The 20,856-nt window shown below is 41.6% G+C and overlaps 1 protein-coding gene across 1 annotated transcript in view; it reads left to right on the forward strand.

Annotated features, from left to right (window-relative positions):
* Positions 1 to 6,523: 6,523 nt before the first annotated feature.
* LOC100952013 (cytochrome P450 4F8-like) overlaps positions 6,524 to 20,856 on the forward strand; it is a 29,528-nt gene continuing 15,195 nt past the window's right edge. The window contains exon 1 of the mRNA XM_003796619.2: positions 6,524 to 6,730. Coding sequence (XP_003796667.1) covers positions 6,533 to 6,730 — 198 coding nt within the window. The 5' untranslated portion in view covers positions 6,524 to 6,532. The remainder of the gene's footprint in view (positions 6,731 to 20,856) is intronic.

Here is a 20,856-nt window from a genome sequence, read left to right on the forward strand (position 1 = left end):
TGATGCAGCAAAATCTTTGAAAGAGTCACTTACAGTTTAGGGTGTCCAATATCTTCTTTCCTATGCCAACAGACTTTGAGATTTTTTTTTTTTTGAGACAGAGCCTCAAGCTGTCCCCCTGGGTAGAGTGCTGTGGCATCACAGCTCACAGCAACCTCCAACTCCTGGGCTGAAGCGAGTCTCCTGCTTCAGCCCCCAAGTAGCTGGGATCACAGGTATCTGCCACATTCGGCTATTTTTTGGTTGCAGCCATCCTTGTTGTTTGGTGGGCCCGGGCTGGATTTGAACTCACCACCTTGGGTTTATGTGGCTGGCGCCTTAGCCACTTGAGCCATAGGCACCGAACCAGGCTTTGAGATTCTTAAGGGGAGTGATGGTGAATTAATGAGAGAGAAAGTGAGGACACTTTGGGGCTATGGCCCCCCCAGGACTCTGCTGCATCTGTGTGTGTAAATCTCAAAATGCACCCAGGCTTGGTCCTGTGACTGGCTGCCATGGGGTCTCCTTCTTCTGAGTGTGAAGGAAGTTCTCTCTACAGGATAGCCCTGGGACAACAGGCTCTAAGGTGTCTGGTTTCCATTAGTTCACTGTGTGTGACATATATGAGTGTGTGCGTGTATGTGTGTACAGTGTGTGCACACGTGGGTTTGTGTGTGTACTCACACACTTTGTTGGAGTGTGAATGTGGTGTATGCATATGCATGTGCAAGTATGTGTTGGGATCAATGAGTGACTAACTGTCCACACTGGGCTGTGCTCCTGTTCATTGCCAGAGCTGCTATCAGAGCCCCCACCCCATCCTCAGGTCTGAGTCTTACAGTACAGCCAGGGATGTTCTGGAGAAATAATGCCCTTGGAAGCAGCCCTGAGTAATGATGAGGGGGTATCAGTGGATAAATAATCCCTATTATCTTGCTCTGGGGTGACTCTGAGGCGCATGTCCTGTGCTGTCTCCCAGAAGTCTCAGGCAGGGTTGCCAACAGTGGAAACTTCCTCAAATAAGTTCTCAGTGGTTCTCAACCTTCCTAATGCCACAACCCTTCTACTTCCAAGGAACCCAAACTTAAGACACTTAGGTCAGCTCTGTCCTCTAGCCCCCATGAGCTTATCATTGTGACTGTTTTATGGAGGAACGTGATGCTTTGAACAAGCAAGTAGTTTGTCCAATGTCACATAGCTGACCAATGGCAGATTCCAGCTGTGACCATGGCTTGTCAGTCCCCAAACTGGGCACTCACTCCTCTCCTGAGAGACTCTGTCCTGCTAAGGACTACCGGAAGGAACAAGGGATGTTCAAACCAAGAAAGTCCCTGATGTTTGTGCCAGAGGGCCTCAAGGCTCATTGCTTGGGCCCAAGTCCTTGTTCTGCCATAAGAGTAATACATATGCTGGATTCTGACTCTGTGCCAGGGACTATTTTGTTGTAAGTATTTTCTTCATCTCAACTCATTTAATTGTCACAATTGTCACCATGTTATTACCCTCCCCCCCCAGTTTTCAAGTTAGCAAATGAAGGCACAGAGAAGTATAGAAACTGACCCAAATTCACATAAATACTCCAAATTTGAACCAAACTGTCTGTACCTAGAGTCCTTGTTCTTAACTATAATCCTCTCTGCCTTCTCACCAGTCAGATAGATTGAGTCCTGCTGTGTCAGGCATGGCGCTAAGCAATTTCCTTTAAAAATATAAGTCATAGTCGAGGCCCGGTGCCTCACGCTTGCAATCCTAGCACTCTGGGAGCCTGAGGCAGGTGGGTTGCTTGAACTCATGAGTTCAAGACCAGCCTGAGCAACATTGAGGCTCCATCTCTACCAAAAATAGGAAAATTAGCTAGGTGCCAAGGTAGAGGCCCGTAGTCTGAGCTACTGGGGAGGCTGAGGCAAGAGGATTGCTTGAGCTCAAGAGTATAAGGTTGCTGTGAGCTATGATGCCGTGGCACTCTATCCAGGGTGACAGAGTGAGACTCTGTCTGAATAAAGAAATACGTATACATGGAATTCATAATTATATATGCTAGTAACTAGAAGGTCTGGCAATTCAGTTCATCCTAGAAAAAGTGCTACATACCATTGCTAAATATCACTGTGGTCACCTTCAAAGTCCTCCTGCTGGGAAGCTATGCACTGATGCCAGTGCCTAGTTCACTCTTCAAAGTAATTTTGAAATTTTTCCTGGAATGACTGTCAGATCTGTTGATACAAACATAGCTGTGAGACACTGATAAACCAAGGCTATGACACCTTACCAAGTTGTTTGTACAGTGCCACCAATATAAGTGCACAATGGCAAGTTCATGAACATAAGAAATCAGGACATAGACCATATTTGACCCATAGGCCACAGTTTGCTGACCCCTGGAATGTCGAAATAGAACTGAGTTTGTATATTGACTGTGTATCCTGAACTCTATTGGATCATTCTAACTGGTAGACAAATAATGCTGTTATTTCCTCATTCTCAAAAACAATTTGTAATGGCTTTACTTTCCCACTGAAAATGCCATACAGATTTGCATATGAAAAGGAAATAATAGTTAAGTATAGATATTTGTAAAAAAAAATTCTGCCTTCCACTCCCCCTTCCCATTCAAGCTGTTGGGAGTAAGTAGTTTTTCATATATACCTATACAAACATCCACACCCACATGATAGTTTTGTCCCCTCACTTTGGGGAATATAGCAGTCAGCTCCTGGCTGGGACCTTAAATGGGCCAAGGGAGGAGGTTTAAGAAGGGGCCACTTCCAAGGACGAGGACACCGTCCAGGGAAACCATGAGGGAGGGTACATTAGCTGAGAACTGTCACCACTTGAGGCTAGGGCTCCAGGGAGTAGATGTTCCTGGAACCCGGTGGGAGAATCTGTCATTTAACAAGGAAAGCAGAAGATAGTAACTCCTTTCTGACTAAACCACCACCTACTGATTTGAGGGAAGAGGCTGCAGCAGGTACTCACAGATTCCTGTAGAATCTCATTGTCCACAACCAGTGCCTGCCCCATGTCTGCAAAGACTGGGGTTCTCTCAGCATCTCTGCCCTACGTGGGTTCCCTTGCCCTCTGGCTATACAGACCCCCAAATGAGGAGAAAAATTCTGTTTTTCTTCTTGCAAGCTCCTCTGCTCTTTCTGAGTGATGTTCTCAGAGGTCCTTCCCTTGGTTTTGAATGAGAAACACCCTTTCTCCCTCTGCAGGGATGATCTCTGTAGACCCTATCCCAAGTCCTCTCCTTCAGGGGCTCAGGCTGGTAGGGGTGGTGAAGCCAACTGCTCAGAACTGGCACCACTCAATAGATCTCACACAGAGAGGTGGATACCAACTATTACAGGTTCTCTAGACTTTCTGGTATCTGTCTTTGGGTCTTTCTTTTTTTTTTTTTTTTTTTTTTATCTCAGAGGAACTTGTGTGAATTTCCTGGTACCTCTGCCAAGACATTGGCAGCCTTGGCCAGTGGCTCTGGGCCTGGATGTGTCTTCAGGGTCTGGTTACTGTTTCTAGTTTGTATTGTTGAAAATGAAATGAGGCAACCACTTCCTGCTTGACCACTGGGTCTGATTTCATCACCACTGTGATTCTCCAGCATCGCTGGTTCCTGCTTCTCCCATAAATCAAGAGGGAAATTACTTCAAGTCTTTATTTCATCATGAAAGAGAAAGGACTCAAGAAGGACAGACGCACTTTACATGTCATTCCATCACCCCACCAGCTGCTGGGTCTTGATGTTCCTGGCATGCCTTCAGGAGGTAGTCCTTATTCATGCCCCACTTTAACACGTCACTCGGGTGTCTGCTCAAAGGTCACCTCTTGCAGAGTCTCTTCCTGGTCACTCTACACACAACAGACTTCTCAGTCACTTTCTGGCTTGTCTCACTCTGGCCAATTCTTTTGTGATTGGCGTCATTGACTTAGTCTTATTACCTTTGACTTCCCCCATCAGACATGAGCACCACCATGGTAGAGACCTTGTCTGTCTTCTTCATCCTGGGTCTGGGTCCTAGCACTGTGCGTGGTACAGGGGAGGTGCTAAAGGAAGTTTTCTGTTGAGGAATAGTGGCAGAGTTGCTGTCCATTTTACCTAGGAGGATTTGAGGCTCAGAGAGGGCAAGCAACATACTCAGGGACACACAGCCAGTATGTGGCAGAGTTTAGATTAGAATTCAGATCTGCTGAATCCAAAACTTGTTCTTCCCCAACATTTAAGGAAAGGGAATGTGTAACTGCAACTAGTGGGCAGCCTGCATACTTGCTCTAGAGACACTCCAAGCTGATTCCTGGGAACTCTGTCTTCTTGGTGACACCAAATAAGAACTACTTACCCATATTATGTACCAACTGTGTGCCCCCACTGTGCCAAATCATTATTTCTTTTTAAAGCTTTGTTTTAATGTTTAAATTTATAGCAGCCAAGTGTGAAAATAAAGCAACAGAGACATGTGGGAAATTTAATATGTCTTTAATCCACTCTCCTTGCCTCAATTCCACCCTGATGTGTGGATTCTTCTGGATTATTTTTTCAGTGCATACACAGATGTTTACACACAGACTAACACACGTATATTGATACATGTTCCACAGAGTTGGAAACGTTATTCATTTGCTTTCCCTGCTCTCTCTGCTTTGGCTGATGAAACAATTACAATGCCCTGTGAAGCATTATCAGGCCCCCTTTTACCGATATGAAGACTGCGGTTCATAGGTCGATGGGTCAAGTCTAAGGCTGGTCACTCATGGAGTCACCTCTGCTGCTTGTTTGACTTACCTGCTCACTGCCTACTTTGGGTAGGGATTGAAAGGCCCCTGGAGAGAAGTACCAGCCTCCATCTTCCCCAGGGTGGTCCCTCCCCATAGCACTCCCCGGGGATGTCACACCAGTCAGGTGTGTGATTTGGCAGTTGAGATGTTCCTTGTTAAACAGAATCATTGGAGAGACTCCAGCCTCCTGGGGCTCTGAATGTCCCCTTCCGAGAGACTTCCTGCTTACCATGCTGCCTCCCTTTTTGCCTCCTGCTGTCTAGATTCATCCAATGGCTCTTACCCTTGCTGTGGCTGCAGACACCAGCTGGGGTTTGGAGGCATCTGAGACACCTGCTTTTGGATTGAATTCTGGGCCAAATTTTGCCTCCTTGGCTGGATTCTCCAAGGATGCCCACTGTCATCAGGGCATGGGTGTTGAAGAAGCAAGGCCGTGCTTGCTTGTGCCCACTGCTGGGCACCTCACTGTTGTGCCCAGGAGTTCCACAAAGACCACACTGCCAAACAGGCCAAATTTACAGCAGAGTCCTTTTATTGAAGAGTCAGCTGGTGACTGCCTCAGTGTCCCAACATGAGGTTTTTGAGAGCAGACCTGAGTGCTTAAGGGGTCAGGTTTTTAAGGCCTGGTCTGCATCCTAGTTGGTATGCAGGCTGTCCAAGTGCATTTGGGTGGGGTAGCAAGCAAGCATTGTACAGAAGCAGAATTTTGCCATCAGTTAGTTACATGTCATACATCTTTGTTTTAATATTTTCCCCATATACATCTTAGTTTCAGTACTTTCCCACCATACATCTTAGTTTCAGTAATCCCCCCCCCCCCGTTATTGTTTAAAAGTCAGTCTGGGAACGGTTCGTACCTCCTGGTCTGTTTCCCAGGGAGTTAGCTGAGCAAGAAACTGGGAATGAACTAGAAACAAGAAATCAATTAGTACTTTCTCATTTATCTTGGGAGTGAACTAGACTTATTTCATTTGAGAGCTTGCAGTCTGGAAATTTGCCAGGAGTTAATGATATTGTTCCATTATAGCCCAGGCCTGACACCTTTCTGCTGTAGCCTCGGCCCACTAGGCCTATCACTCACCTCATAATCAAGGGGGCCCTTTCAACCACGTGTCCCTCATCCCCTCTTCTTTTGGCTTGGACTCAAGGACTCCTCTTCCTGGTAGCCCTCATGCCACTCTCATGATGTGTTCTTGATTCTCTATTTGATCATGGCCTGTCTTTCTACTAGATGTTCCCCCCAACATCAAGGAGTTGAATGTTGTACCCTCTATGCCTGGAAAGGTGCCCAGCACATAATAGGTATTCAGAGTGCAGAAACAGCTTTAGCAGGTGTAGAACTTTCTCCTTAACTTGTAACAACAACAAAAAAATCTGAGTGTAAAATCAGTGGTACAGAGTCCTGTGCAACTTGACCCGGAACTATTGCCTCAGGCTCTTTGAACACCTCTTCCCCACACTCTTTATTTTTGGCTGCTGCCAGGCAGGGATGAGGCAGCTTGGCCCCTTTCAGCCTTGTCCAGGATATAAGAGCAGTTCAGGAGGAAAGAAGTCCCAGGAGGAGGGAAGAGGAGATTCTAGGGGGAAGACGACACTCTTGACTGTGTTTCACTGTCCTCTGACTCTGCCTCTTCCAGTTGTCCCTAGATCTCTCTCCCTGCTCTCAATCCCTGCTTCCCCATCTCTGAGCCCTCCTTGTCCCTGCCCCTCTGCACTGGCCTTGGAGCCTCCTTGGCCTATTCTGAGCCTCAGGAACTTCCCCTCCAACCTTCTGCCCTGCAGGATGCTGCAGCTGAGCCTGTCGTGGCTGGGTCTGGGGCCGGTGGCAGCCTCCCCATGGCTGCTGCTGCTGCTGGTCGGGGCCTCCTGGCTTCTGGCCCGCATCCTGACCTGGACCTACGCCTTCTATGACAACTGCCGCCGCCTCCACTGTTTCCCACAGCCCCCGATGCGGAACTGGTTCTTGGGCCACATGGGCCTGGTGAGTGTGGCTGTAGGACAGGTCTGGAGCGTCAGGGTAGATGGACTTCCGCAGGTGTCAGGGTGGGTGAACTTCTGGGGTGTTGGAATAGGGCACCAGCGAGTCTGGGACAGCAGAGACGTGAGAGAAGCTGAGAGGAACCTGTCTTTCCTCACTGCCCCACCAGATTCTTTCTCTCTATCCACTGCATTCCCTGAGGCCTTTCTCTTTCTTACCCTTCCATGCCTCAAGCCTGCTTTGGGTCAAACTCTGGCCAATCTTTTCCACATTAGTGCGCCCTTCTCCTAATTGAGAGCTTCCAAGGTGGACTGCACACAGCAGGGTCCCCACCCCTCACTGGCCCACAATTTTCATTGTTGGGATTAAGACTTCATCAAGGGTACTGTGCAGGGCCTCATCCCTACCTGGATCATCTCTGTTGGCCTCATACCAGGATGTAGCTCTCTTTGGCCAGCCACTTCCCCACAGGGATCAGCTGTGTCCCTGCCTAGAGGGAACAGCTGGACCATGAAGAGGAATAGGCAGTCTCTTGCTTCCTGGGTTATCTTCCTTCTCCTATCCTATCATCCAATTTCCAAGTTGTACCAGTGGGTTTCATTGTTCAGCCTGGAACACCTGTCCTCACAGCTATCTGAAGAAACCTCCCCCTTGGATGGGAAAAACTACCCAACTTCCCTGAGGCTTCTCTATAGAGGTGCTAGAGGAAGTCACAAAGCAGAACAGATGGGTAACAAGTAAGTTCCCAGCCATCCCTTTTGCAGTGCACTTCATTCTGCATTCAAATGTCCAACCAGCGTGCTCTGCTGTCCAGTCGTAGACAAAGAGCTGTTTCACTCACTGCCTCTATTTCTCCAGTGGCTCCTCATCTAGTCCCCACTCCTTTCATGCCCTCTCAAGATGACCATGACCTCCAGGCCCCCAAATTCCATGGATGGGTCCTTGAAAACCCTTTTTTTTTTAAAAGGAAAATTTTGTTTTACTTAAACAAAGTCCACACAGAATTAATAATAGCGTTTCAAAACCCATTGGATTCTATTATCTTGATATACAATTGGAAATACTATTTTTTAAATTCAAAATGTCTCTCAGAATAATATTACACTGAAAACCTACCACACATATTGTATAAAACAGTGTTATAACTTGATCACAAATAGCCTCTTTTCTTAGATTTTCTTCATGCATATTACATTTCAGGGAGCCCAGTTTTTTTGAATTGTATATAAATTATGCCCACCTAATTCTGGAGTACCTTTCATACTTTTGATGTTCCAACAGTGTATGCTTTCATGCTTTCACAGAAACACTAGGAATTTGAATGTTGAAATTCATCTATATTTAATTTTCAAAACTCCTAAGATTATTTTAATGCATAAAGTATACTTGGAGTGTAATTTTAACTCCCCTCCAATCAATTTCATTCTCTTTTCAAACATACATGCAAATAAATTGTCTGTCTCTTTCAACTTGAGATTAGTCTACGTGATTAGCTATCTGGTTTACAGTAATGTTGGGAAGTATTAGTGCATGGTGCTTTCTCTTGTGAATCCCCTGATATTTATTTAGACTTGAATTAAGATTAAATATTTTTTAACAATTTATTTTATTGTCAAATGCCTTCTAATATTAATTATGGTGTTTTTTTCTTTTTTTGAGACAGAGTCTCACTTTGTCACCCTCAGTAGAGTGCTGTGACGTTGCAGCTCACAGCCACCTCAAACTCTTGGGTTTAAGTGATTCTCTTGCCTCAGCCTCCCAAGTAGCTGGGACTACAGGCGCCCACCATGATGCCTGGCTATTTTTTGCTTGTAGTTATCATTGTTGTTTGGCAGGCCCGGGTTGGATTTGAACTCGCCAGCTCCGGTATATGTGGCTGGTGCCCTAGCTGCTGAGCTACAGGAGCTGAGCCAATTATGGTGTTTTCGAAAGTGTGTTATTTGAACAATTTTTTTTTTTTGCATTTGTGGCATTTTTAGACCTTCTCTCCAATTTGAATTTTCTGAAGTTGAATGAGGTTGCCGTCCAGTATCAATTCATCTGTATACAATAAGATTGCAATATAAATAAATGTGTTGCACCACTTTCTTATTTCTGTATAAATACTATGGTGCATTCATAGACATTTATTTATACTCACATTGCTTCTGTCAAGTATTAATCCTTTGATGTGAAGTAAGATATAGTAGTTATTTAAAACTTGCATCATTATTTACATTTGTAGGCATTTTCTTATTTTTTTCTTTTATTAAGTGTGCTAGGACTTTGTTTTTTTTTTCCTTTTTTAAATTAAATCATGACTGTGTACATTAATGCATTTATGAGGTACAATGTGCTGATTTTATATACAATTTGAAATACATTAAACTGGTTAACAGAGACTTCACCTTTCTTACTTAATTGTTTGTTATGACATTTATACTCTACTCTTAATAGATTTGACATGTACCTTTGCATTATGCACAATAGGTGAGGTCCTACTGATTACCCTTCCTCCACTCAGCTTTCCTCTCCCCTCCCCCTCCCTTCTCCTTCTTCCCTTGTTCATTCGAGCTATAGTTGTGTTTTATCATTCGTATGAAAGTGTGAGGTGATTGTATATTGGTTTCAAAATAGTACTGAGTGCATTGGATACTTTTTCTTCCAATCTTGAGATATTGTAATAAGAAGAATATGTTCCAGCTCCATCCATGTAAACATAAAAGAGGTAAAGTCTCCATCTTTTTTTCCCCTGGTTTTTGGCCAGGGCTGGATTTGAACCCACCACTTCTGTCATACGGGGCCAGAGCCCTAGTCCTGTGAACCACAGGCGCTGCCCCAAGTCTCCATCTTTTTTAGGCTGCATAATATTCCATGGTATACATATACCACAATTTTTTAATCCATTCATGGGTTGATGGGCACTTGGGCTGCTACCATAACCAAATTCTGTCAAGTATAGTGAGGTAAGAGCATTGGGTAAAGGCTTTGCCATATTATTAACATGTATGTGATTTCTCTGATATTAATTTTTTTTTCTTTGAGACAGAGTCTCACTCAGTTGCCCTGGGTAGAGTGCTGTGGTGTCATGATAGCTCACAGTGACCTCAAACGCTTGGGCTCAAGTGATCCTCTTGCCTCGGCTTCCCAAGTATCTGGGACTACAGGTGCCCACCATTACACTCAGCTAGTTTTTTCTATTTTTACTAGAAACAGGATCTCTCTCTTACTCAGACTGGTCTTGAACTCCTGAGTTCAAGAAATCTACCCTCCTCAGCCTCCCAGAAGTGCTAGGATTACAGGCGTGAGCCACTGCACCCAGCCAATTGATATGAATTTTTCTTTTGTGTTTATAAGCGTATGAGCACAGGGCTGAAGGCTTTGCCACATCTTTTACATTTGTAGTGTTACTCTCTAGTATGAATTTTCTCATGTGCAGTAAGGCCTGAACACTAAAGAAAATTCAGTGAAGGCTATGTTAACCAGTTTTATGAAAGTATTTCAAATTGTATATAAAACCAGCACATGTCCCCCATACTTGCATTAATGTACACAGCTATGATTTGATTAAAAAAATAAAAGCTTTGCCACATTGTGCGTATTTTTAGATTTTCTCTTTGGTATGAATTATCTTGTGATTGGTAAGGACTGAGGACTAGTGAAAGGCTTTGCCACATTCTTCACATTTGTAGGGTTTCTCTTTAATATGAATTCTTTTATGTGTATTAAAGATCGAGCACTTGTTAAAAGCTTTGCCACATCTTCACATTTGTACAGTTTCTCTCCAGTGTGAATTCTCTTATGTTTAGTAAGGTTTGAATAGTGGTTAAAGACTTTGCCACATTCTTCACATTTGTAGGGTTTCTCTCCAGTATGAATGATCTTATGGTCAGTAAGATTTGAATGCTGGTTAAAAGCTTTGCCACCTTCTTCACATATATAAGTTCTCTCTCCAGTATGACTTACCTCATGATAAGAAAGACTTGAACAAGATTTAAAGATTTTTCCACATCCCGTACATTTGTAATGTTCCTCTCTAATATGAATTCTTTTATGTTTAGTGAAGTACAGACATTTATGAATGGCTTTTTCACATTCTTTACAGTTGAAGTTTTCTCTGAATGGTGTCGTATGTCTATTTAGTTTTGATAATTTTCTGAAGACTTTCAAACATTTATTACATTGGAAGATTTTGCAATGGGTGCTTGTCGAAAACCAAGTTCATTATAACATCCTTTCTGCTCCTTACACTCACACTTCCCCAATATTTCCTTAAGTTTATTTTTTTATTAGATCATAACTATACATATTAATGTATTTATGTGGTATAATGTTTATATACAATTTTGAATGCTTACATCAAATTGGTTAACATAGCCTTCACTTCACTTAATTATTGTGTTAAGACATTAATACTCTACTCTTAATAGATTTGATGCCAGAGCTTTCAATATTTCTCAGTATCACTTTTTTGGGAATGAATCTTTTATGCCTTGCTCAGGCAAATTGTTTTGGTTGTAATTACAAGATGCAGCTGGGTATTTGGCTACTGTCTCAAGTTGCTTCACATTCCAGGCTCTTTCCTTTGCTCCCACAGGTGATTAGGTCTGCCTTAGAGACAGCAAGGCCTGAGAAGACCAGGTTTCTGTAATTCTCTAACATAACATCCCTATACAAATTCTGCTGAGCAGGGTCCAGGAATGCTCACTCTTCCAGACAGAATTCTATCACTATATCCCTAATGTCAAAAGTCCCATTTCCTAGCTTCTGGGGTATCCTAATATCCTCCCCATGAATCTTTCAGTACCTGAAGGTCACAGGGCAGCAGAACCACCGAGACCTACAGAAGCACAGGAGAAGGAGCCTCAGCAACCGGGCCAAGTTGAGCAGGCACTCTGGTCCTTCAAACCTTGAGGCATCAGAAAAATATAGATTACTATATGTTCATAGAGAGTCATTTTTAAAAAAATTTATTTCTTTCAGAAAATTTCAGAATATTAGAGGGCGCATGTTTTGTTTACATACTTTGGTTTTGTACAGATTGGGTCAAAGTTATAAGTGTGCCCTTCAAAATAGTGTGCACTGTACACAATAAGTGTGAATTTACCCATCCCCTCTTCCTTCCTCCCCTCAGCTTCTTGATGTTCATTGACATTTACTTCATGTGTCTTAAGTGAAGACTTAAGTATTGGTTGATTAGTTCCAACTGGTATTGAGTACATGTATTTGTTTCTTCATTTTTGTGATGGTTCACTTGAAAGAATGGTTTCCAGTTCCCTCCAGTTTGTCACAAAAGATACTAGGTTGCCAGTTTTTTTTTTAGATTCTTTTCTTTAATAATAAATTAAAAATAGTTTACTGTAGCAGTTTTATTTTGTTATTTTTTTAAACAATTTTAACTCTTTGACTCATAGTAACACTGAAATCAAACACAAACACAACATATAGTTGCATAAAAATGCTTTTCATTATATTCTTATTATATAAACTTTTTTCTATTCTTAGGATTTATTATTATTATTTTTACATTGGCCTAGGCCTATAAAGGGTCAGGATCATTAGTATCTAATGTCCACATCTTGTCCCACTAGCAGGTCTTCAGGGCCAAAACGTGCATGGAGCTGTTGTACCTATGATAACAAAGCCTTCTGAAATACCTCCTAAAGGAGTTGTCTGTGACTGTTTTACTGTTAACTTTTTTAAAAAAGGAGAAAGAGTACACACTGAAAGAATGATAAAACATATAAATGAATGGATTAATAAATTGTGGCATATGTATACCATGGAATGTTATGCAGCCTTAAAAGAAGATGGAAACTTTACCTCTTTTATGTTTACATGGATGGAGCTGGAACATATTCTTCTTAGTAAAGTAGCTCAAGAATGGAAGGAAAAGTATCCAATGTACTCAGCTTTACTATGAAACCAACATATTACCAACTACACTTCCATATGAAAGCTATAACCCAACTATAGCCCAAGATGAAGGGGGAAAATGAGGGGAGGATTCATGGAGGGAGGGTAATTGGTCGGACCACCAATGGTGCATTTTACAAGGGTACATGTCAAATCCACTAAGTGTAGAGTACAAATGTCTTAACACAATAATTAAGAAAGTGCAGTAAAGGCTATGATAACTAGTTTGTTGTAAATATTTAAAATTGTATATAAAAACCCAGCACATTGTACCCCGTAAATGCATTAATGTACACAGCTATGATTTAATAAAAAAAAAATAGCATAGTACCATAAACCAATCACTTGCTTGTTTAGTATCATTACCAAGCATTATATACTGTAGAAAATTGTATATGCTGTATTTTTTTTATTGTTGGGGATTCATGGAGGGTAGAAAGAACTAGGTTACACCGATTGCATTTGTTAGGTAATGTTCCTCTTATAATTGCGTCCTGTGCCCAAGAGGTGTGCCACACCCATGACCCCCATTCTCCTCCCTCTTTCCCTCTTCCTGCGTCCCCCTTTCCCCAACCCCTACCATGTATTAGGTCATCAGTTGTCCTCATACCAGACTTGAGTACAATGTTCCACTTCCATCCAGGTTAATACAAAGGATGTAAAGTCTCCATCTTTTTAAATGACTGAGTAATATTCCATGGTATACATATACCACAGCTTCTTAATCCATTCCTGGGTTGGTGGGCATTTGGCGATTGTAAATTGAACTGTGATAAACAGTCTAGTGCAAGTGTCCTTGTGGTAAAAGGATTTTTTTCTTTCTGGCTAGATGCCCAGTAATGGGATTGCAGGATCAAATGGGAGATCTAGCTTGAATTCTTTGAGGGTTCTCCATACTTCCTTCCAAAAAGATTGTATTAGTTTACAGTCCCACCAGTAGTATAAAAGTGTTCCTTTTTCTTCACATCCATGCCAGCATCTGCAGTTTTGAGATTTTGTGATGTGGGCCATTCCCATTGAGGTTAGAGTATATCTCAGGATGATTTTGATTTGCATTTCTCTAGTAATTAGGGATGATGAGCATTTTTTCATATGTTTGCTAGCCATTTGTCTGTCTTTAGAGAAGGTTCTATTCATCTCTCTTGCATATTGATATATGGGATTGTTGGCTTTTTTCATGTGATTAATTGGAGTTCTCTGTAGATCCTAGTTATCAAGATTTTATCTGATTCAAAACATGCAAATATCCTTTCCCATTTGTGTAGGTTGTCTGTTTGCTTTGATTATTATCTCCTTACCTGTACAGCAGCTTTTCAGTTTAATCAAGTCCCACTTCTTTATGTTGTTGTTGCAATTGCCATGGAAGTCTTCTGTATAAAGTCTTTCCCTAGGACAACATATTCCAGTGTTTTTCCTATGTTTTCTTTGAGGATTTTTATCATTTCATGTCTTAAATTTAGGTCCTTTATCCATCTTGAATCAATTTTTGTCAGTGGATAAAGGTGTGGGTCCAGTTTCAGTCTTCTACATGTAGATTTCCAGTTCTCCCAGCACCATTTATTGAATAGGGATTCTTTTCCCCAGGGTATGTTCTTATTTGCTTTATTGAAGATTAGGTAGCTGTAGGTGTTAGTTTCATTTCCTCATTTTCCATTCAATTCCATGTCTATGTCTCTGTTTTTATGCCAGTACCATGCTGTTTTGATCACTATGGCCTTGTAGTACAGCCTAAAGTCTGGTAGGCTGATGCCCCTGGCTTTATTTTTATTACAAAGAACTGTCTTAGCTATACTTTCCCCCCTGCTGGTTTTATACAAAATGAGGAATTATACAATTCCTCAAAAAAGTACGATTAAATCTGTAGGTTGCTTTGGCAAGTATAGACATTTTAACAATGTTGATTCTTCCCAGCCATGACCATGGTATGTTCTTCCATTTGTTAATATCCTCTGTTATTTCCTTCCTTAGGGTTTTATAATTTTCTTCATAGAGGTCCTTCACCTCTTTTGTTAGGTATATTTTTAGATATTTCATTTTCTTTGAAGCTATGGTGAAGGGAATTGTGTCCTTAATTAGCCTCTCATCTTAGCTATTATTGGCGTATACAAAGGCTACTGATTTGTGGACTTTGATTTTATATCCTGAGACATTACTGTATTTTTTGATGACTTCCAGGAGTCTTGTGGTTGTATCTTTGGGGTTTTCTAAGTATAAAATCATATCATCAGCAAAGAGGGAGAGTTTGGCCTTCTCTACTCCCATTTGGATGTCCTTTATTTCCTTCTCTTGCCTGATTGTATTGGCTAGAACTTCCAGCAGTATGTCAAATAATGGTGGCAATAGAGGACAACCTTGTCTGGTTCCAGTTCTGAGTGGAAAGCTTTCAGTTTTACTCCATTCAATAAAATATTAGCTGTGGGTTTGTCATAGATGGCCTTGATTAGTTTTAGAAATGTGCCACCTATGCCCATATTCTTCAGGGCTTTAATTAAAAAAGGATGTTGAATTTTATCAAATATTTTTTCTGTATCTATTGAGAGGATCTTATGGTCTTTGTTTTTGCTTCTGTTGATATGGTGAATATTGTTAATGGATTTGTGTATGTTAAACCAGCCTTGCATCCCTGGGATGAAACCTACTTGATCATGATGTCTGACTTTTTCAATGAGAAGCTGTAGACTATTGGCTAGAATTTTGTTGAGAATCTATGTTCATTAGTGAAATTGGTCTGAAATTTCCTTTTTAGTTGGGTCTTTTCCTGCTTTTGGTATCAGGGTGACGTTTGCTTCATAGAACATGTTGGGGAAGATTCCTTCCTCCTCAGTTGTTTGGAATAATTTCTGCAGGATAGGTGTAAGTTCTTTTTTGAAGGTTTGATAGAATTCTTGTGTGAAGCCGTCTGGACTAGCATGAAGCAATTTTTTGTTGGGAGATTTTTTATTATTTGTTTAATGTCAGCAATTGAACTAGGTCTATTCAGGAGATCTATTTCTTCTTAATTAAGACTAGGGCAAGGGTGTGATTACAAATATTGATCCATTTCCTTCACATTGTCAAATTTCTGGGCATAGAGTTTCTTGTAGTATTCAGAAATAATCTCTTGTATTTCTATGGCATCAGTTGTAATCCCCCCTTTATCATTTCTGATTGAGGTTACTAGAGATGTTACTTTTCTATTTCTAGTTAGTCTGGCCAAATGTTTATCTATTTTTTCAAAAAACTAACTCCTTATTTCATTAATTTTCTGAATGATTCTTTTGTTTTCAATTTCATTAATCTCTAATTTAATTTTGGATATTTCTTTTTTTCTGCTGGGTTTAGGATTAGATTATTCTTATTTTTTTCAATTCCAAAAGATGGCTTGTGAGTTTGTTGATGCACTCTTTTTATGTTTTTTGGATGTAGACATCTAAAGCAATAAATTTTCCTCTGAGGACTGTATCCCATAGGTTTTGGTAGCTTGTGTCTTCATTGTTGTTATGCTCAAGGAAGTTAATAATTTCCTTTTTTATCACTTTCTGCACCCAACTATCATTCAACATGAGGTTGTTTAATTTCCATGACCTTTGTGTGGGGTTGAATGTTTTTGTTAGAGTTGACTTCCACCTTTAATGCCTTGTGGTCAGAGAAGACATAAGGTAAAATTTCAATTCTTTTATTCTGTTAAGGTGTTTTCTTTTCTTTTCTTTTCTTATCTATTTTTTTTTTTTTTTGAGACAAAGTCTCACTATGTCACCCTGGGTAGAGTACCACAGCGTCACAGCTCCCAGCAACCTACAATTCTTTGGCTTAAATGATTCTCTTGCCTCAGCCTCCCACGTAGCTGGGACTATAGGTGCCCAGCACAATGCTCAGCTACTTTTTTGTTGTTGCAGTTGTCATTGTTGTTTAGCTGGCCCAGGCCAGGCTCAAACCTGCCAGCCTCAGTGCATGTGGCTAGCACTGTAACCACTGTGCTACAGGTGCCGAGCCTGTTAAGGTTTTTTTTTATGTCCAGGATATGATCAATTTTGAGAATGTTCCATGGGCCAATGAATATTCTTTAGCTTTGGGATGGAGTGTTCTATATATGTCTATCAAGCACAGTTTTTCTAGGGTTACAAGTCCCTTGTATCTTTGTTTAGTTTCTATTTAGAAGATCTGTCCAGCTCTGTAAGAGGAGTATTAATGTCCTCTGCTATTATGGTGTTATGGGATATCATATTGCTCAGACTAATTAAGGTCTGTTTTAGAAATCTGGAAGCATTTAAATTGGGTGCATAAATATTTAGAATTGAAATGTCTTCTTGTTGTATTTTCCCTTGACCAATATGAAGTGTCTATCTTTGTCTTTTTTGACTTTAGTTGCTTTAAATCCACATGTATCTGAAAATAAGGTTGCAATGCCTCTTTTATTCTGAATTCATTTACCTGAAAAATTGTCTTCCATCCCTTAACCCTGAGTTTTAATTTGTCCTTTGAGGATAGTTGTATTTCCTGCAGACAGCAAATAAATGGCTTGTGTTATTTTATCCAACCAGCCAGTCTATGCCTCTTCAGGGGGGAATTCAAGCCATTAACATTTATTGAAATAATTGATGAAGTGTTCTGTTCATCTTATTTTGTGAAAGTCCTATGTTTAGTTTTATGTTTTGCATTATTGTGGAAGCTAGGTTTTGTCCTTTAGTTTCTGAGTGCTTACTTTGTGATGGTCAGTGTGTAGAATAGGTCTAAATATTTCCTGTAGAGCTGGTCTTCTTGTGGCAAACTTCCTCAATGCTTGCATATCAGTAAAAGATTGATTTCTCCATCAGTTTTACAGCTTAGCTTATCAACATATAGAATTCTGGGCTGAAAATTGTTTTGTTTAAGTAGATTAAAGGTAGATGACCATTGTCTTCTGGCTTGAAAAATTTTATTAGAGAAGTCTGCAGTCTCCCTGATGGATTTGCCCCAGTAGGTCAACTGGCGCTTACTCCTGTGGCTTGCAGAATCTTTTCTGTTGTCTTGACTCTGTACAGGTTCATCACAATGTGTCTTGGAGAAGCTCTATTTGAGTTGTGATGACCTGAGGTCCAATATCCCTCTAAAAGGAGTGTGTCAGAATCTTGGGTGAAATTTAGAAAATTTTCACTTATGATATCTTCTAGCATGGCTTCCCTTCCTCTGGGGTTCTTCTTCTCCTTCTGGGATACCTATAATTTGTATGTTTGAATGCTTCATGAAGTCCCATAATTCTGTCAGTGAACATTCTGCTTTCTGTCTCTTTTTCTGACTCTTTAACTGCCTGACTTAGCTCAAGAGCTTTGTCCTCTACCTCTGAGATTCTTTCTTCTGCATGGTCTAATATGTTATTGATATTTTATACTGCCTCTTTAAGTTCTCTAATTGATTGCTTCAATTCCTTAAGCTCTGCTATATCCTTCTTATATTCTTCATATCATTCATCTTTTATTTCATTCTGCTTTTGGATTTCCTTCTGGTTATTTTCCACTTTCTCAGCAATTTACTTCATTGTTTTTATCATCCATATTTTAAATTTCCCTCTGTCATTTTTTTTTTTTTTTGAGACAGAGCCTCAAGCTGTCCCCCTGGGCAGAGTGCCGTGGCATTACAGCTCACAGCAACCTCCAACTCCTGGGCTCAAGCAAGTCTCCTGCCTCCACCTCCCAAGTAGCTGGGACCACAGGCGCCTGCCACAATGCCCGGCTATTTTTTGGTTGCAGCCATCATTGTTGTTTGGCGGGTCCGGGCTGGGGATTCGAACCCACCACCTTAGGTGTACGTGGCTGGTGCCTTAGCCGGTTGAGCTATAGGCGCCGAGCCCCTCTGTCATTTCTACTATTTCTTTATAGATGAAATCCTCTGCAGTAGCTACCTTCTGGCCCCTTGCGGGGAGGGACGTTGGTTGCTCTGGTCTGGCTTTTCATGTTGCCAGGATTTTTCTGCTGTTTCTTCCCCACAAGTGTTTTCTTTTTATCAGTTTCCTTGTCCTACTTTTTCCTTTCACTTCCTCTTGCTCTTTAAGTTACTGTGAGCCTCTAACCTAAGGTGCTGATGTGTCCTTGGACTAAAAGGATGAGAAGATTGGAGAGCAAGAAAATATAAAAGATAATAAAAGAGAAAGGAGAAAGGAAAGGTGGGGGTAAGTTAAAGGGAAGATGGACAAAAAGAAGAGAGGCACAGAAAGGGGCACAGGAATAATAGAGGTGTATAATGGGGTACTTTGACTCACATCTAAAAAACCTCAACTTTGGGTGGTGCCTGTGGCTTCGTGAGTAGGGCGCTGGCCCCATATACCAAGGTTGGCAGGCTCAAACCAGCCCCAGCCAAACTGCAACAAAAAAAAAATAGCTGGGCATTGTAAAGGGGGCACCTGTAGTTCTAGCTACTTGGGAGGCTGAAGCAAGAGAATTGCCTAAGCCCAAGAGCTGGAGGTTGCTGTGAGCTGTGACACCACAGCACTCTACTGAGGGTGACAAAGGGAGACTCTGCCCCTAAAAAAACAAACAAAAACACCCTTCAACCTCTGGAGGTGCTGGGTTAGGGTTGTTCCCTTGACATCTGCAGCTCTTTGCCAGCCTGGGAAAACACAGGACCCCACCTCCACCAAATAGAGAAGAAAAACAAAAATAGTATAAATCAAACCAAAACAAACAAACAAAAAACCTTACAAGATAAAATTTGGGGAAAAAAACAAATAACAGCAGCAGAAAAATGAGCAAAAATTAAGCTATTATTATTAAAGAAGGCAATAATGAAAAATTTATTTACACAAGAAAAATGAAGAAACAAAGAAAAGAAAAATCCAGTGAGAAAAAGTAAAAAAACAAAACAAAACATATATATGGGGTCCTGCCGACTACTGCTACCTCCCTGTGCCCCTGAAGGGATGTAGGGATGTTTCTGGGTAGAGCCTACTCTCTCTCTCTCTCTCTCTATATATATATATATATATATGTATGTATATATATAAAATATAATATTCATATATACACACATATACTGTTTTTCCCCCCAAATAAGACACACTTCTTCTCAAGAAGACACACTAGGGCTTATTTTCAGGGGATGTCTTCCTCTCTGCGCTGAAATGCATGGCATGGCTATGCAGATATGCTGTATAGCCATGCCCATCACTAGGTCTTATTATCAGGGTAGGGCTTATATTTAACAAATGCATAGAAATCCTTAGGGCTTATTTTTTGAATAGGTCTTATTTTGGGGGAAACATGGTATATGTGTATATATATCTGAATATTGCCTGGGCAACAGGTGATCTGTGATCTTCTAGGGTATGAGATGCTAATTACAATACTGATACAGCTGTATAAGATGGAAACTGGAGGCCTCTGCTGAGTTCTTTTGCGCTTAAACCCCACAGGGTTGGGAGCTTGAATCTTTCCTCAGCCTGCTTAATAGACATGCCTCAACCTTTCCAAACCATTACCCTTGGCTAAGCAGAGGCTTTCCCAGGAAAGCATGTATCACTGGGATCTTTGCAGAAGTGGTTGCCTAATATCGAGCATACCAGAACCGGCCTCATTCTGTGCCCTTGAGGGCTGAGCCTGCAAGGCAGCTTTCCCACAGTGGCTGCTGCTGGAACCTGTGGCTGAACAGTGAAAGCTATGTTCTTCCCTGAGTTTCAGTCCCAGCCTCTGGGTGCTGTTCAAAGTCACTTGCTCACTCGCCCAAGATTTCCCAGCATGGGCCTCCCTCTGGGACCCTGAGGGCGAAGCCTGCAGGGTGGCTTTCTCACAATGGCTGTGCCAGGCCTGCAGTTGAATGATGAAGGCTCTGCTCTGCCCTGGCTCAGTCCCAGCTTCTCGGTGCTGTTTTAAGGCATTTGCTCACTCACCCAAGGTCTTCCAAGGTAACTCAACCTAGTGCTCAAGTCCAGAAAAATCCAAACCCCCACAGGGAGGGCCTTCCCTATCTTCAACCTTTTGCCACTGCTGTAGCAGCTACCACTACAGCCACCACAGCCTTCAAGGCTGGCTTCAAACTGATTGCATCCTCTTGCCATTTCTCTATTGCTTTTCTCCTCCTCCTGGGGTCCTGCTGACTATTGCTGTCTCCCTGTGCCACTGAAGGGATGTTTCTGGGTAAAGCCTACAAGCCAGAGGTCCCTGGAGTCTTCTCTCCCCAATCTCCCTGCACCTGGTTGCAAAGGCACTGTCTCTACTCTACCACCTTGCTCCCTCCTAGATTGCCATTTGTTTATGGCTGAGCATATACCATATTTTATTTTATAT

Source organism: Otolemur garnettii, unplaced genomic scaffold, assembly GCF_000181295.1.
Source record: "Otolemur garnettii isolate 467f Iridium unplaced genomic scaffold, OtoGar3 scaffold00105, whole genome shotgun sequence".
In the NCBI taxonomy this organism is placed as follows: domain Eukaryota; kingdom Metazoa; phylum Chordata; class Mammalia; order Primates; family Galagidae; genus Otolemur; species Otolemur garnettii.